The sequence below is a fragment of the Falco punctatus genome, assembly GCF_963210335.1.
Source record: "Falco punctatus genome assembly, chromosome: 2".
In the NCBI taxonomy this organism is placed as follows: Eukaryota; Metazoa; Chordata; class Aves; order Falconiformes; family Falconidae; genus Falco; species Falco punctatus.
Genome location: NC_137581.1, coordinates 93214483 through 93232052, shown reverse-complemented (window position 1 = coordinate 93232052; position 17570 = coordinate 93214483). Strand labels below are relative to the sequence as shown.

The window sequence follows — 17570 nt, the reverse complement described above, 5'->3', positions numbered from 1 at the left end:
CAAGATTAAGCCAGTCAAAGAGGGTGGAGAAGAAAGAAAGGACAACAGTTAAGGGAAAATGTACAGTGGAAAATGAATGAACACATTAAGGGGAAGAGCAAAAAAGGATGCAGAAAGCAATGCTTTGCTGGTGGTGTGTCGCCTTAGGGCAGCTATGGTTTTCTAGAGAGCAGCTGACATGCGGTGTATAATTTTTTATATCATCTAGATTTGTTGCATAATGCATATCGCATAAAAGCATGTCTTACCTTTTCAACCATTGCAGAAGTTACGTCAATGTTTGGTTTGGCTGGATAGGGAACGGTCAAGGCATACAGATTTGTCCAAAATCTACCCCACATATCACCTTCAAAAAAGAGAGAAACATAGAAATACTTTAAATTATTGAATATGTATTGTTCAAAAGTGCCATCCAGTTCTATGAACTGTGTGGTGTCATAAATAGGGACTCCTATACATCTAAACAGGTCTGTTCCAGATGTGGAGGGCAGCACTTCTGGAAAGGCACGCTTATGTCAAACTTAGATCAAAAATCCCTTTATTCCCCAAGATCAGCTATTCTGGTACAACACAGTTTCAGGACTGATCACCTTCCTAAAGCTCTATTCACAACTGAGCACCCCATACTATTAGTCCATGTGATTGCCACTGCCATGTTCGTGTATATTAAGGCCACAGCAGCTTGATGTTGCATGCTTTGAAAGCAAAGTCATGGAATATGTGAGCTTAGGATAAGATTTCAAAGAAAAAACAGGTCTCTGAAACTCTCATTTCTAAGGAAAACAAGTGCTCCAGAGAGAAGGGAAATATCCCAGCCCAGAGCTGGAGCTTTGAGCTGGATGTTGCCAGCTCCAGCAAGGATGAGGACACCTGCCTTCCCCACCTGCCTCTGCTGCTAAGCACCTGTGTCATCTCTGCCAGGGACTTCTCCATTTCTCCTCTCCCCTTCTCTTATCTGTAACCTGTTTGTTAATATCCGGATCAAACAAGCAGATTACTCCCTTCCCATGTGCCTTGAAGGTGACTGTCCTGTGTACAAAGTCAGGTTTGCGCGACATGGCCATGTTGACATACCCAGCAAGTGAGCAGGGAGGCATCCTGTGGAGCTGATGAGCTCGGGGCCATAGACCTGCTCCAGCCGGTGCCTCACGTAGGCATGCAGCTGCTGGTACAGAGGTTTTATCTGGGGGCAGAGGAAGAGAAGCAAACAAATTGTTCTCTCTTTGCTCTATGCTACTCATTCCTCCTAAACAGAGAGCCTCAAAGCTGTCTGATGAAATTCTGCCAGCAGGTAAGTGACCCCAAACCTGCATCTGAGCTTTGCCCCCTGCCTTGGGGCTCAAGCGCTGAGTACAGATCCTAGCCCCAGAAGTCCTGCTCAAGTACAAGGGAGGGAGCATTGCTAATTTCAGATGCAGAATATCAAGGACACCGTCTACCCCATGGGAAACATACCTCCTCACATGGGCTCTACCTGGAGGACAGACATAGATCTGCAGAGCTCCCTCTTTCCCAGCCTTTGGCACAGTGTGGCCTGAGAGGATCAAGCCGGTCCTCGAATGGCTGCAGAGGTAAAAATGTCATATATGTCCTCCAGCATCTGTTAACCCCATGTAGACTGAGGTTAGCCAGCTTCGAGCCAGTCTGATCTTCCTTCACAACATCAATATGTGAGACCACTATCACAAAACACAACCCTGGTGAGAGCTGGTTCCTGGCTCTACCTGCTCAAATGTTTTCTCCACATCTTTGATCAGCTGGTCACGGCTGTATTTGTATTCTTCTGGATAGTCTGCTTCATAATTTGCTCTCCAGTAATCCCCATAGTCAGAATAACCTGTAAAGCATGGATGCATCACATCAGGACATCACACATGGCACTTCTCAGGTCTGCAGGAGCAGTGCAGCTCCTTGCTGATACCATGCAAACCTGCAGCCTTTACCCCAAAGCAAAGCAGGAAAGCGTGAGGTGCTCTTGGGTCTAGGGGGAAGGAGAGTGCTCCCCCGAGGCTCTATCCCATACATGTGTAGGTACATGAGATTTCCAAGAAATGCAGAAGCTGCAGTTGTGGTTATCTGCTAATTAGGATCATTCCAACTGGAGATGGATGTCAAAGGAAATCTTCACTCCTGACTGGAGCTCCTGTGGCTGTGAGGGAGGGCAGCCTCTACTCACGCTGGATACTAAGGGGTTTTCACAGAAGGTATAAGCTGGTGAACATTGAATATGAGCCTCCTCCCCCAGCAAGAAAACCACCAGGGAAGGTGTATGCACCAGGACTGAAATTCAGCTCCCAGTTCCACTAAGTCTTCCAGTCCACTGAGCTCCATCAAGCCCCGAGTAGAAATGGCTCATAGATGAGGTTCTTCCTTAGTGGTATGGAGGAAGGTCATAATGACTTTTTCTTAATGTTTGGGGTTTTCCTGCCTAACTATTTGGAATATAATTTCTTATTCCTGGTGTCTAGTTCCAGCCTGACAATTTTCACAAAACAAGGAGTATAGGAAAGTAGGTGATACAGCTGCAGTTTGGCCAAGGGACAGATCATGTAACTACATCAGAAGCTATTTCAGAAGACCAACAAAGAAAATTAGCAGCCACCTGCCATTGTTCCTTGAAAATACAGTTCCCTATGATTTGTGTGGAGAGCTCTGACTGGAAGCACACTCCTGCTAGCGCAAAATCTTTTTTAATCACCTGCCTGTATCTGCTGGACCAGGTCTACAAAATCTGATGATTCCAGTCAGGGCATAATGCTTATAAATGTACCACTGCTTGTGGCTGGTGGAAGAAGGTCAAGGCCAATAGAAAAGAGGAGATGTCGCCATGACTCAACAGCACTCAGTTGTTTAAATTGAGTGTGCTTGCCCGTAAGTCACAAGCAGCGCAGTTCTGGTTAAGGTAGTGTGTAATGAAGAGCACTGATACGTTACGGCATTTAGGAAAGGTGCCAGAAAAGTCTTCCCCCATTTGTTCCAGGCTGGTGGCAAACCTCTGATCTGGTCAATGGCACCTGTCTGCATTGCCTTTCACTTTGCAACATGCTCATCAAGAGCACATTATGCATAAAGTGCCACTCATCAATGCGTTAAGAAGTATGGGTTTGGATTCCTGTGCAAACTGTGCAAAAACGCAGTATGTTAATTTCTTGAAGCCAGAAAAAAAGAAAAAAGAATGTGACTTACTATTAAGCTTTGCAACCTCATTTTTAAGTTCAACATACTCTTCATATAATGGTCTCATCATCCTGGCAACATCAGCTCTCCAGCCTTCCCAGGCCCACAGTCTTTCATGATAATCTGTGCTGGAAGCCATAATAATGTCCAGACCTGTCAGAAAAAAAAAATTAGTACTAGCCCTTGAAATAGTAGAATCTCTTTATTTTTCTAGCACAGCAGGCAAATGAGCCAAAGAGAAAGACACTTCATGAACAAAGAAGAAAACACTTTCTGTTTGATATACTGAAATATCCCATTATTTTATTACATCCTTTTCTGATTTAAGGTTTTCCCTTTCTTCTCTTTAAGGGACACGGAGCAGATCATGAGTCCCTTAAATGCACTCTCTGCATTAGCTTCCCTTAAGCTGGCAGCATTCTTGGGACTGATGTTAATACAACATTGGTCCAACAAGACTTTGGTGTCAGGGGAAAAAAATAAACTTTCTGTGATGTAGGAGAACCCCAGGTGACAGGCAGGCTGTCACACAATCTGAGCAGTCATTCCCAAATTTTTCTACTACAAATAGGAGACAGTATGTCTCACAGGCAGTGGACCCGCTGGAGGGCCCTGAAATGCAAGGTGCAATTCAATTATGACTAAGCTTTAGATAGCAGGCTATATCTGTTGAAATTACAGCCTGTTCTCCTGCAGTTAGGAGCCACCCTTGGGCTTTTTCTTCTTGAACCTTCAGTGTAAAGGACACAATAGGGGCAGTGGTTAATACCGTACCTGGCTCCAGCACCAAACACTCAGACGGTTCAGTGATTTTACAGACGGTCCCGGTGCTGTACAAGGTACTCATTGTATTTAGCACAGTGCCCAGCTGCAAGTTAGATGCAAGATAGCCTGTTAGAAACCCACTCTGCAAAATAACAGCAATTATGCTAATTCCTTAAGACCTCAATTCAACACTTCACCCACCAGCTTAACATTTAAGCATATGTTTAAGCTCAGTAGAGATTAATGAAAGAATTTGCCTAAATGTATTACTGAGCTAGGACCTAGCTGGAAAAGACAGATTATCTCCCAAATATAGGGTGTAATCTACAGGTCCTTAATATCCAGTCAGACAGAGCTCTGGATTTAATGAGCACAGACTGTCACGAGGGAGCTATTAATACACATCAGTAATAAACCAGTAAAATTTAGCAATGTACTTCCATAAGCATGGACCCACCTAAACTTTCCAGGTAGGTCGTGGTTTTGAATGGCAGCAAAAAGGGCCCCTGCTGCAGAGGCTGCCAGGCTGACTGTTGCTTGTAGTTGTTTTTAACATCACGTCACACTGATAGCACAGATCTGCTTATACTCAATTACAGAGAAGTTACAGTTCGTGTCTTGGGTCAGCTGAAGGCCAAATGCATCTGAAATCATTCAGCTTCATCCCAGAAGCTATGCTATATAGCTCTGGTTTTATTTTTTTTTTTATGTTTTCATGTTTTCATACCTCAAGAAAAACATGTACCACTTTTAGCTTTTCCTTTAGGACTTTGCTATTTCTCATTTAAAGCTTTAAAACAGCACTACATAGAGATGTCAGTGGGAGAGGCAGTTAACGACTAGCTCTAACTTTATCTCTGTCAGCATTAAAATAAGTGGTGCCCAGGGAAATTTTAGTATCAGTGAAAAATATTTAAATATTCCTATAAAATCCCATCAGACTGTACCCAAAGTCACTTTTCAAGCAAGAATCAACAATTTCAGCCCCAAAGGCCATTTATCTAGGAAATTGCAAGTGTCTAAACAGGGAAGGTACTGAAGAAAATACCTCCTCAACAGAGACAACATTACCATCAGTCAATGCTATGCTCCAAAATAAATATGTTTGTATGAACTGTCAGCATTCCCACCAAGGTAATTCATCTTTCCAGAAACACATCTCATTTGGATCAGATGGGAGGTCCAGCCAGTCCACTGCTTTTCTTGCATGGTGGTTAACACTGCTGATATTAGCAGAAAAATCTCAGGATCCTTCTATAATCAGGACTGTAGGATCCCCTAACTCAATGCTGTGTTTCAATTTGATCTTCAGCAAAAGAAAAATAATTTAACCCTCAAGGGTTATAAATCCTTTTTGAGTCTGTGTATCTGCTTACTCCAATTCCATATATAGCCATTAGCATATACATGCCTGTAGAAGAATGGCTGCAGAAGCATGGCCTTAGAATCTCTGAAGATCTGCACAATCCAGGCCTGGTATTAGAACAGGCCTGTAATCAGAATTGTACTGAAGTTGCTGTGCTGAAGTTAACAAGAAAGGTAGCCTTGAGCTGTTCTTGAATCCTGAGACCAAGTAATTATGTTGTGCCAACAGGCCGTGGCTGTAACAAGATACAGCTGCTGGGAAAGCAGGTGCAGGGCCAAGAAAGATAGGGACCAGTATGGGAAAATAGGGAGTAACAAACTACAAGGCTGCAGCACAGCAACACAATTAGCTACATGGATAGAATGCTTATTTTAGTCATGATAATTAGGGGTGTGAGAACCGCGCACGTTTAGAGACTACTAACCAATTATACTTCTGCTTTACGAATATGCATGTGTATCGGTTCTATATAAGTAGTGTTAGAAACTAATAAAGTTGAGCAAGATGCATAACTCATATTGAGCGTCTTCTTGACTCCGGCGAACCCTTCTTCCAACACATGCCTTTTACATGAACTTGTCAATGGAAATATCAAATCTCGCTATGAATCTTGTTAAATCTTGCTGGCCTTCAGCAGCTTTCTGTGGAAGGAGGTCACCAACCTTGCCCAGTTTCAGGCATCCCAGGGTGCCTGCTACATAGAAACATTCCCTCTTTTTCACAGTTCGATAATGCAACATGTGCAGAAAAAGAAGGACTTCCTCCACCTCCACCCTTTTGACTCATTGAATGTCCTTTCACCCATCTCTTTCTGTTCGTTACCCTATGTCTGGACTTAGCCAAGCACTTAACCACAGGTCCTCTTTTCCTCTTATGACTAATCTGACCATTTCTGCAAGGAAAGGACAACTCAGACACATGTGTGCGTCTGAAATTCATGGCATGGATTACACATTGCAAAACCACTGACTTAAATGGGAGCCAGTTTCCTAAGCCAGACCACCCCTCGAGCCCTGTACTGCTATGAGCACCTCGTACAGGTACATTCTCCACACTGATGCTGGGAGACAGCATCGTCCCAAGACAAGCAGGGTAGCGACAGCACTGCACCCTTGCTTGGGGATGTTGTGGGAGGCAGCCCAACTCACCTGATGAAAATGAGCTACATTCAGCAACTTACTCTGCGGTATTTTTCCAGTGGCAGCACAGACGATCCTCTGAGCTGGAGAGCCTGGATCTGGAGCCTGGTGAGAGCATCCTGGATGCTGGCTAACGGGAAGCTGCTGGCATTCCTGGAGGCCTCGTCGTAAAATTCAGACCACTTGGCACTTGCCTCATTCTGAAAGGGGTTCACACAAACCCTGAATTACTCCACCAAAAGGGTGTAGCAGCCTAATGTACTCAGTGGGCAAAAATATTACTTCAGGGAATAACTTCATTTGTGGAGACCACCTGTGGATTGAGGGCTGAGCACTTGCACTGCGCGGTGAAATAGCTGGCAAACTTTTTTGGCTTTGTTTTATTCACACATCCAGATAACCATTTTTCTTTGGAAACAGCAAAAAGCAGGACTGTCTTCTCACACCATGCTTGTTATAATTGCTCCAGCATCACCTAGCTGTGTTCCCTGCTGTTCTAAATCACCACGTATGCTTCCCTTAGTGCTGTTATTCACCCACCTGTACCTAACAGAAACCAGACGTCACTCCCCATTTCTGCCTCAGTAGCAATGACAGACATCAGCCAAGATATTGTTATTGAGTCTTTACATTATTAGAGTATAACTTTCTCCTGAAGTTTTGGAAAATAAAAGATTATACTTGGGCATAGGAGGCTCTAAATGGGCACCTAAAGTGTGCACACAAAACCTCGATATTTTGCATGAGATTGCTTTTACTGTTGCTGCAGTTACATAACATGACACGGGAAACTCCCAAATTTCCATGAACAAAGCAGCACTGTAAGAACATTATTTGGATTTGGGCACGTCTTACTTTTTTTTTAATGTATTTGTACATAGTTTAGCACACCAGCACCCAAATGACAACAAGAACAGTACTAATTAACCTGGGTCTGTGGGACAGTTCAATTAATTGTGATCATGCCAGAGCTTCCTGCGTTGTGGAGAAGGCACCTGTAAGGCTCATCCCTCCCTGATGAGGCATCAGGAAACACCAGTGTCATATTGTGCCCGAAGACCTCCTTCAGGCACGCTTCACCCCTGTACAAACACATGGCAAGGCCACCGCCTTTGCCCCGGCTGTGCCTGGGTTGTCCCGTCCCATGCAAGGGACCCTCCGTGCCTGCTTTAGGCTCTGGCAAAGAGAAGCAGTGGCAGACATAAGCCCTTGGCAGCTCCATCCCCGTGTCTCCCCCTGCCCATACAGCCTCTCTGCGGGAAGGCAGCCATCACCAGGAGGCTTTCCAAACTCTTCCCTTTACAGAAGCGGAGCAAACAGCCCTTACGCTGCTCAGCAGTTTGCAAAGCACAGTGAATAGGAGCTTGATAAACACCCAGAGGAAGAGCATCACTGTGTAAATCTGTTCCTGAACTCCTTGTCCTGAGCAGGGATGGAGAGGTGCCTTAGGAGCAGCAGGGCAGAAGAGAGGCTCTTTGGCTGCAAAAGCCAGGGGAAAGAAGTTAGCTTGCTGTCTCATTTTTCCCCAATTAGAGGAACTGGTTGCTAAGTCAGACGAATAGTTATGGGGTTCGTGGCCCAATTTACAAGAAAAATGGATGGAAAGGAGCCAGAAGGGACAGTATTCATTAACTCTCCTCCTCCAGCAGAAAGGGAGGAGGGGAAGCAGTGGGTTTATTACAAGTGCTATTGAAGAGATCAAGCAAGAGAAAACGTTCTCTCTGAGCACTGGACTAATTGGCTCTTATTGCTGGTATCTCCTCATGTATTTTATTATCATCTCATTAATGCTGAAAGTACTATATGGGGCTTTCATTTTACGTGTTTGGAAACATTACAGTTTAAGTACCTGGTGCCCCAGAAAACAGTCCAGATTGACAATGATTAGTCATTAGGATTTCTTCCAGCAACCAGTCTCCTTGCTTTAATTAAGAAATATGATAATTAAACCATGTTATAATTAAGCTATAAGATCACAAAGTGGAAGACTTAAACCATTATGCAAAAGTAGATGTAGGTTGTTCAGCTTAATTTTTATGCTCTGAATCATTTTTCTCTAAAGCGTGAGTTAACTTTAAAATGCACACAACTACAGAATTCAAGGTGTTTTTCTTCACCCTGAAAGGCTTCAAGGTTATGAGATGCTAGGTTGAGGTGTGGCAGTATCGGTAACCAGCCAGATCATGGCTGACTGCTCTTGATAAACATGGCACTTGCCTAGAGACCCTGCTGGCTGGGACAGCTAGAGGTTGGTGTGGAGAAGCAGGGAGAACTGTGTTGCAAGATAGCGTAAGTACAAATGTTGTGGTCCTTCCTGCAAATAGAAACTGAGTTTCAAACCAACGTGTTAGACCACTGTACTACGAACTCCACTGCTGGTGTTTGGAATTCCGTGATCTCACTTCATTTTTCCCAGTTTAATACCTCCAGGCAGCCTACCAACAGCTCTGACTATGAGAAGAGTGATGGGGGATGACGAGGAAGGAAGGTATCCCACTGGGTAAAGGGTGTGGACCGCTATGTAAAGCTATCAGCAAACATTTAATAGAAAGTCTACATTCAGAAAATGTTGCATATCCAGCAAGAAGTAAAATAATTCCAGCAACAGAGAGGGCATTGTCTGTGTCAGTAAAAAGCCTGGTGTTAGTTCAGTTTCATGAAAAGTGGGAGACCTGAGCTCACGTGGGCACAAGATTCAAATCCCATTCCCTCATGCCGCAGGGCAGCGCCTGGCCTGGGCCCTGGGAGAAGACCATCCCCTTCGGGCTGTGCCCTCTCCAAGAGGAAAGGGGCCCCACAGAGAAACGCCATGCCGGTAGGCACTGGTGGTGGTGGACCCTGAGCAGAAGAAGGCATCTCTCTCAATCCAGCTCAGATTGTGGGGCCGAACATGCAGTACAACCTGGCCTTTTCCCTCGGCTCACCAGGGTGACTCAGGGTGATGGCAAGTGACAAGTCCAGGCTCCAGCCATCCCTGTGAGGTGCGAGGGCAGCCCGGGCACCAGCCCTAGGCTGTAGAGGCTGGTAGTGGCCCAGGCACCTCCAGTGAGGCATTGCGACGTTAAAGCGAGCCCCTCTAGCCTCCTGAAACTAAACCACAGCTACCAAAGAAGTAGCACTCCAACTTCAACCAACCTCAGTGGAACCAAAATGAACCAGAAAGTAGCTGTCATATTCCTAAAGCAACAGTAAAAACCCGCAGGACAGGGCCCTTACCATTTTCCTGGCAGTCTCCTCAGTGATGTTTGTGTTATAGTTCCACGTGGCGAGGGAGCTCTCATAGCTGATATTTTCTGCCCTCCTGTTAAACTCTTCTAGAAACATTTGGGCTTCTTGTGTGACATCCTGAGGGGTCACAACAGTGCTCAGACCACAGAGAAGCCAGAGGTGGACAAACATCTTCATGTCCATGCTGAGAACCTCCCAACGAAGTAGGTTTCCTCAGGTAAGCTTCCCTGTCAGACTCTGTCTCATCAGCCTTCAAGCATGGCTAGCATGGAAGAAAAAAGGCTGAATCCAGTTTGCTGGGCCTTTTATAGGTTTTATCCATTGTAGGAGAGAAAGGAAAAAGTTTTTTATAAAAAGCCAAATAAACAAAAGTCAATGATTAACTTTGGAAAAACATAATTACTCCTGCCATTTTATGGCCTTCTTATAAAAGGCTTTTACTTTTGGTTAATGTTTCCCAAATGTGCTGTCAATGATACAGCTGGTCACTTTATCTATAGCCTGCCCATGTCTTTGGTAGCTCAGAATCTGTGAATCCTTTAACAGGTTAGTGATAAGCTATAAAAATATTTAGAAACTTCACTGAAACACCAAGCCATGAATGCTAATTCCCAGGCAGGAAGAAACCCCGGTTAGCCTGACATAGGGTACCTGGTTGGGTGTTTAGGCCCATGTTTTAAAAGGCTCTTGCACAGCCCAAGTGATTTGGAGAACATACCTCATTTTCAAAGCAACTAGGGCAAATAAAACCAGATTTTTAAACATGTTCACTGAACTATCAGAAAAAGTAGCAAGAGATTTCATGGGATCACAGCATCCTGCATAGAGACATAATCTGAACTATAAATCAACTGGTTTTAAGTCCTAAAGTGATTAAGACTACTAAAATGACTCCAGTGAAATATCTAAATACCTTTGCTAATCTAGCTGGGAGCCTAGCACTTACTGCAAATCAATAGGAAAATCAATGCATGAATTAGTTCTGGAACTGCAGCTTGGGTTGTGTAATCAAACAGGCAATACCTTAGTACTTTTTAAATTAGCCTATTTCTGCTCAAGATCACGTGGTTGGGTGTGTTTTGGGTTGTTTGTTTGTCTGTCTGTTTGTCGGGGGGGGGGGGGGGGGGAGCTTTTTGAGACTCAACTCTGCAGCCACACGTATGGGGCTGGTTTCCACTTCTTGGCAGAACTTCTCCAAACCCACTATGAGTCTGTCTACATGGGAACAACAGCAATCAGCCCCTTTACCGCCAAACCGCAAGAAAGGAGCTCCAGCCCACCCACCTGCAACAGGCTGAACACAGCACGGCCTCAGCAGAGCTACCAGCAACAGGCATCCCCAACAAGGAGAGCCAGAAACCAGGGACCTTGAAGAAGCACCTTGCTTTGATATCTTCTGATAACCACATCCTGTCAACCAGGGACAAGTGATCTCTGTCATCTATGTGCAATCCTCTAACAATCGTGGCTGGGTTTTTTTTTCAAGGGAAAGCCAACAACATTCATTCAACCCTTCCCCAGAGGTCACATTCCCCAAATTGCCTATTACTCCTCTTGGTACCACCCAGACTCACTACATTCTGTGCTTCCTCCACACCTGATCGTAACTGAAATCTTATCAATTATCAGCAGTGCAATCACTGTCTGCATCTTACATGCTGTACCTCACTGATACACACCTTTTTTCTGGCGACATTAGCCAACGTTGACTCATATTCCAGTTGTGACCTTTCTGGTAGCACTGGTCCCTGCTCAGCTGTTCCCTTTTTTGTCTCTATACATCTAGTTCTAGGGTGGCACTAATTAGTGCATTTTGAATCTGTCTGGGGTGAAGTCCATTACACTGATTTCAGACTATTTGTCCATTTTTTTATGATCACTGGAACTGTAATCTTTCAAAAGACTCCCAGCTTGGTAATGGCCACAAACCTGTTAAAAGATAGGTTTTTCTCTTCCCACATCCAGATCATATGGGTAGGATACAGCAAAGCCCAGGAGAGCTATCACTTAAACTGGCCCCTCTTCTTGACTGAGAACCATGGAGCCAGTTTTTTAATAATTATGTGCCTTTTGTGATTCTTGTCTAGCTCATCATTCCTTGATTTGCCAGTGAGACTGTCACGTGGTGAAATGTAGGAAGGTTTTTGTGTTGTTGTTTCATCTGCTGTCTGTCAGAGCAGAGAATTATGTCATTATGACATTATTATGACATTACCTTGATATGTTTTCTTCTCCTCCAGCAGAGAACAGGGACTATGTTGACTATTCACTTTAATTCTTATTTTTTATTTCTTGGGGTGGACCTTCAGGCTGGTCTAGAAAGCTGGTGAGAGCATGGAGGCAGCTTGTGCCACAGCAAAAAGGAAACAGCAAACAACTGGGAAAGGGAAATACCTTAAGCCTTTCCAGGAAACCCAAACCTCCAGCAAGGGCAGCAAGGCAGCAGCCACTGGGTGATAGGAGAAGAGCAACTGGGAGTGAAAATCCAGTCTCAATCAAATAACGTTGTACGTGATGGCAGCCAGCCTGCTTGGCTCAGAGCAAAGATGGCTGTGTCAGTTTGACACAGTTACAGAACAAAGGCTGCGGGTAACTTGACATGATAAGACGGGCTCGTTCTCCTCCAGTGTGCCAGGCCTCCCCTTCACCCCTTGGGTCTGCAGTGTCAGCTGTGGCTCCCAGATCCTACCTGATACTCCCAGTCTGGTAGTCCCCAGGGTCCAAGTTGTCTGACACCTCCTTAAATAGCTGCCCACCAATGTTCATCTGTTAGATCTGGCTCTGTTAGAGCAGTTTTCTGCCTCATCACTCATGTTGTTGGCTGAGCTGTGCTATGAAACTAGGACTGCAATAACAGAATTGCATTTAGGGCATGCCTCAATAAGAAACCACTGTGTTGCGTATTGGGCACCACACACCCTAAAGATTGCTTAAAATACCATTATCAGGCCATTTTTCTAGGCAGAAGCACTGCTTAATCTCTCTGCTGCGTTTTGTCATTCTGCCTAGTGGATAAAAAAGACGAACATAAGCATTACTCGGTGACCGATTTGCTGAGAGGGGCTCTGAAGGGCTGGGGCTGCACGGCACTGGGGCTGCCTGGCCTGGATCATCCCCGGGGAGCACCTGCGGCCATGGGACAGCCACCCCGCCACCTGCGCCGGGCTGCGGCTGCCCCACTCTCTGCGGCTCCTCTGCCTGTTGGCAAAGAGCAGCTCACATCAGTTAAATACCTGGCAAATCCTTGCTGTGAGGACTTCCCGTAAAGTGGCTTTATGGAGGCAGTGGACGGCCCAGGGGTGGATTCAGCTCCTCTGCACATTGCCCTGATTCAGCAATAGTGCTTGGAGAGGGGCTGTGCTGCTTCAGCCGCACCTGGGCATCGCTGGGGGGCAATCCCAGATTGTCCCTCTCTTCCTTGTGCTTCAAACTGGGGGCTGGGCAAATAGTCCTTTTAATCCCCTGAGCAGCCTTTTTCCCACATGACTAACCCTTCTGCATGCGTGACATCCGCCTTTTCTCAGACAAAAGCCCTCCCACCAGCACTGGGACTGACGTGCTGGCTCCCTGGCTCACCAGCTGCCTTCAGCCCGCGCAGCAGGGGCTTTCCCCATGCTGGGAGCCCTTCTGCAAGAGGGGGATTTCGTGGGACCCTTGTGTCCGCTCTCTGGGTGGGGAGCAGAGCTGTGTGGCAGTGAGGAGGATGGATGTCTCTGCCCCAATGCGGGCAGGCACAGCCTGTCCTGCTTGACCTCTGAGCCACCCAGGACCAGCGTCGTCCTGTGCAAAAGGCACGTACTAGCAGCCAGCCTCAATGCATCAGCATCAGCAGTTTGGGCTTAGCTGGCTCTTCCTCTGCAGGAATGAGGCAGGACAGATCGGTTGCTGGTTGGATTAATTCCCCGTTGTCCAGCAGGAATGGAGGTCAGGGCGGCCAATGCAGAGCACAGAGAGTCCCCCCACCTGCTGCCCACACTTGGGACCTCTGTCTCAGAGGAGAAGAAGTGAGGGGGATTGCTACCTGCCTTACACCAGCTCCTGCAGCTGGTTCAGCCGTGTGGCCATATCCTGGTGACCTCCCAGAGCAGGGAGGGGTTTTCACCCCACTGGCCCGAAGCTGAAACTATGTATCCCTCCATAACCTCCTGTCCCAAGATAGGCTGCTTTTCTCCCTGGATTTCAGACCTAAATAGAAGCTGTTACCTCTGCACCACTCCTTCGCACCCCAAGGGAGGCACAGGCTGGTGGCTGTTCCCCAAGTCAAAGCGCACTCAGCATCACCAAGGGGGAAAATGCCCTGTGGGCAGTGGCAAGCCCCAGATCTGAAGACAACATCAGGAGCTGTGTAAAGATGCTGTCAGTTGCCCAAAGCATCAGGAAACCAAAGTATTTCTTCAAGGTTTAGAAGAAAACTTTGAAGCGGAATGATTTTCAGGAAGGCAGGTGAGTGTACAAATTGGCAGGTTACATTAGGATATCATAAACTGTCATTGCTGAAGGCCACAGTCAAAATCAAGACCATATGTTAAGAAGGTAGAGGAGAGGGAACCACGCAGGGGCAGCATATTATGTATTCCTTGTCCATCATCCACCTTGCCCATTTACAAAAAGCCACCTGGCCCCACCAATGAAGGGGAAGGTACTGATCCTGTGAAACACAGCTTTTCATCTAGGCAACCCGCATTTCTCATTTCAGTTTTACTAAGGCAGGAGTGAGTGGTCCCAGTTTGTTTTACAGTGACCATGTGTCCACACGTCAGCATCTACTATGTTGTTTAGATACAATACCATAGAGAACATTAGTCCGAAGTCTAACATTCCTGTTGGTCCACAACTGACAAAAGCTACACACTGTAATTTGGAGCAATTAAAATCTAAATGATAGGAGGCAGAAGCTGATAGAGAGATAATGCCAGAACACTTTCACCATTTCTCCAAAATTAAATGTTTTCTATCTAGCCATTGCTGTAGCTAATAAGATGCTTTGATAGCTTCAGGTTGCAACCTCTAAGGGAAAGGGAAACACAGTAGGAAGAGGACAGACTAGCAAAATCAAACTTTTCTTTTTGTTTTTATATTCAGTTCCTACTGAACTAGCTGACTTTACTTAGAACAAAGTTGAATCTGTGATATAAAGGTGGAATTCTTCCTGATTCATCCAAACATCAATCCAGCCACAGAATATCCAGTTAAAATGAAAATGCATTATGCTGAGTGCACCCACAGTGCTTAATGTGTTCACAGAGCTGAATATCCTGACACATTTGTGCTGGCAAGTGTGTATCACTCATCACTGTCAACATACTTTAGCTCTATGTGATTTGAAAATTAGCAAGATCAGTATGTCAAATCAGGCATATCTAACAGTGCAAATTTTTCATTAGCCATTGTCCGGTAGCATAGAAAGCTGAGGTGTCACTCTGTTGCACGCATCACTTCTCGCATGCCACATCAATAGGAAACAAATACCATAAGAGGCCAAAAGGAACTGCTCGTAGAAAACTAAGCACAGATTGCTCATTGCTAATGGATTGTGGACAGTTGGTCAATGTATTTTCTGTTAAAACTTGGCACATTTAAAACAGCTCTTTTCATGAGCCTTAGGTTACTGCACTGATGGACTGACCAAATTTCTGAGGGCATCTGAGCCACGTTTTTAAGAGTATCTAGAAACACAGACTGCCACTTCTTACTGGGAGTTATTTTATGGTTTTGTTGCACTTCTGCCCTAAGCTTTAAAATAATTTCTCATTTTCCCACATGTGGGAGGTTACACATGAAAAACTCTTTCTGTCAAGATCTGATAATGGTCCTTTCTTGGTCAAAACTGATGCCCTGTTCTTGGAACCACATTAGCGAACCAGAAGTTCTTGTGCTAATGCCATGATTGGTATTAATTTGGTAATTATTTCATTCTCATAGTGATGAAGGAACCTCCTGACCTGAGGTTTCTTGTGCCCACTTCATCCTTCTCTTTTGTGAACAACAGAAAAAACAGTGAAGTAGCTTTAGTTATATCTTCCCTCCAAATGTAGAACAAAGGTGTCCCTTTATGAAGGCATAACCAGCAAAGGGTTCTCGATGAAGGCCAGCATGACAGAAAAAAATGTCATACCTAGACAGACAAATAGGAGTATATAGTCTGCAAGAGGCCCATGAGGTCACCCCCCCAGGCTCTGAGGCACCGGCTGAGCCCCAGGGGAATACTGGGTCCAGCTGTGAGTACCAAGCTTCATGGTGAGCTAACAGGAAGATGTTTAGGGGTAAGTACCACAGACAGACTCTCTCAAGACTTTGTACATTGTCCTGGAATTCTGATGTGACAGAAGTAGCTTCAGTCTAGTCTTCTCCAACACAGATTAGGCATCAACTTGCAGGACAGACATTAGCTTTCCTTAAAGCAAGTGGCAGAATGGCTCAAGTAAGGACTTCAGCATCTGCCCACAGTTTGCAATCTTCCTTAAATAAACACCGATAAACAAGGACTACTAATTTCGTTTACAAAACCAGTTTGTGGTTGATACAATCCTTAAGGTTGCACACCGCAAATGGTTGTGTCATGACCAATGCAGTTCCTAATTCAAGGAGGGCACTACAGCATTCACAATGTTCCCCAGCACTCCAAATGTGTAGCTAATGACTAACAGCGTAAGCAATTTACTCATGCATGGTTTGCGTTTATTTTGGCCTAGACATCAATACTGTCTCTCAAGTAAACTGAACAGAACTGTAACATCCTTCCTGAAATGTTGACTCGCTGGGGATATAGAGCTAGTGATAAACATTGAGTATTTTCTTCAAACAGAATTTCTCTGGCTTTATTGCTTCATCTAATTGAATTTTATTTCTTCATTCTTTTTTCCTCTCTTTTCTCAAACACAGTTTTTGAAAATGAAACAGCTCTGTCTCAGGCACACCATGTTCCTGTGTCCAAATTCATTGGCATGGCACAAAGGTAACTGAAAGCAGAGCCGACTCATTGTTTCAGGAAGTAGTTTACAGTACAGTCTGTATTGCTTGTTACTCACTTTCCTGTTTACTATCAGGTCGTTCAATGGCAGGTGGTTTAGAGAAAAAGAAGGTGAAAGTTACATAAAAATGTAGTCCAGATACTCAAGTGATATAAATTGTCGCCTTACCATTTGAAGGCTCTGGAGGACAGGCTTTACCAAATCAAAGTGCTCTTTGTTTTCTAGTAATATCCTGCTGCACAGAGACTAGAAACGAGATTTATTTCTTCTGTAGCACTGTGCCCTTGATTAACCTAGTTAGTGGTACCTATTGCAGTGAAAGAGCTAGTATCAACACTGACTTCAAAGCATTGCTAAGTGTGGTACCTGCCTGTTCAGCAGAGGCAAGCAAGATGTATGCTCTGGGTGAATCCCCTATCATCATTAGCAGAAAACTACACCAAACTGCTGTAAAGCAATTAAGTGGCTAAAAGGTGAGCTGGGAGGAAGTCACTGATTAAATACTTACCACCAGAGTCAGCCCACATCCCCTGATGTTTTGTTCAGAAGCTTTCAATCTGTTTTCAAATCGCTGTCCAGTGCCATGGGCTGAATTGAACCTTCACTCAGGCCTTGAGAAGTATGTCCAGATATGCTTGGCCCTTTTTCATACCAAGTGAATTTTATTTCAGTATCATATAGTACAATACAGGATAACAGTAATTCTTAATCAGTAGCTCAAGGTTGCTCTTGCACTGCCAAGCTATTCTCACTGAAATCTTTCACGGGTTCTTGCAGGGTGCTGCAGTTACAGCAATCCATTGTGGTCACACTGCGATGTAGCTATCTGTCATACGAAGAATGTGAAAAGTGTGAAGGTTTAGAAATGATGGGATGTGAATTACCTCAATAAAACTCTGCCTGACTGAAAGACCTTGCAGCAAT

General features: G+C 45.0%; 1 protein-coding gene across 1 annotated transcript in view; it reads right to left on the bottom strand.

Annotated features, from left to right (window-relative positions):
• ACE2 (angiotensin converting enzyme 2) overlaps nt 1-17564 on the bottom strand; it is a 33421-nt gene extending 15857 nt beyond the window's left edge. Inside the window, exons 1-7 of the mRNA XM_080375287.1 lie at nt 9664-17564; nt 6489-6647; nt 3952-4045; nt 3187-3330; nt 1725-1837; nt 1075-1183; nt 249-346 (exon numbers count right to left, since the gene is read on the bottom strand). Coding sequence (XP_080231413.1) covers nt 249-346; nt 1075-1183; nt 1725-1837; nt 3187-3330; nt 3952-4045; nt 6489-6647; nt 9664-9858 — 912 coding nt within the window. The 5' untranslated portion in view covers nt 9859-17564. The remainder of the gene's footprint in view (nt 1-248; nt 347-1074; nt 1184-1724; nt 1838-3186; nt 3331-3951; nt 4046-6488; nt 6648-9663) is intronic.
• Nucleotides 17565-17570: the final 6 nt, after the last annotated feature.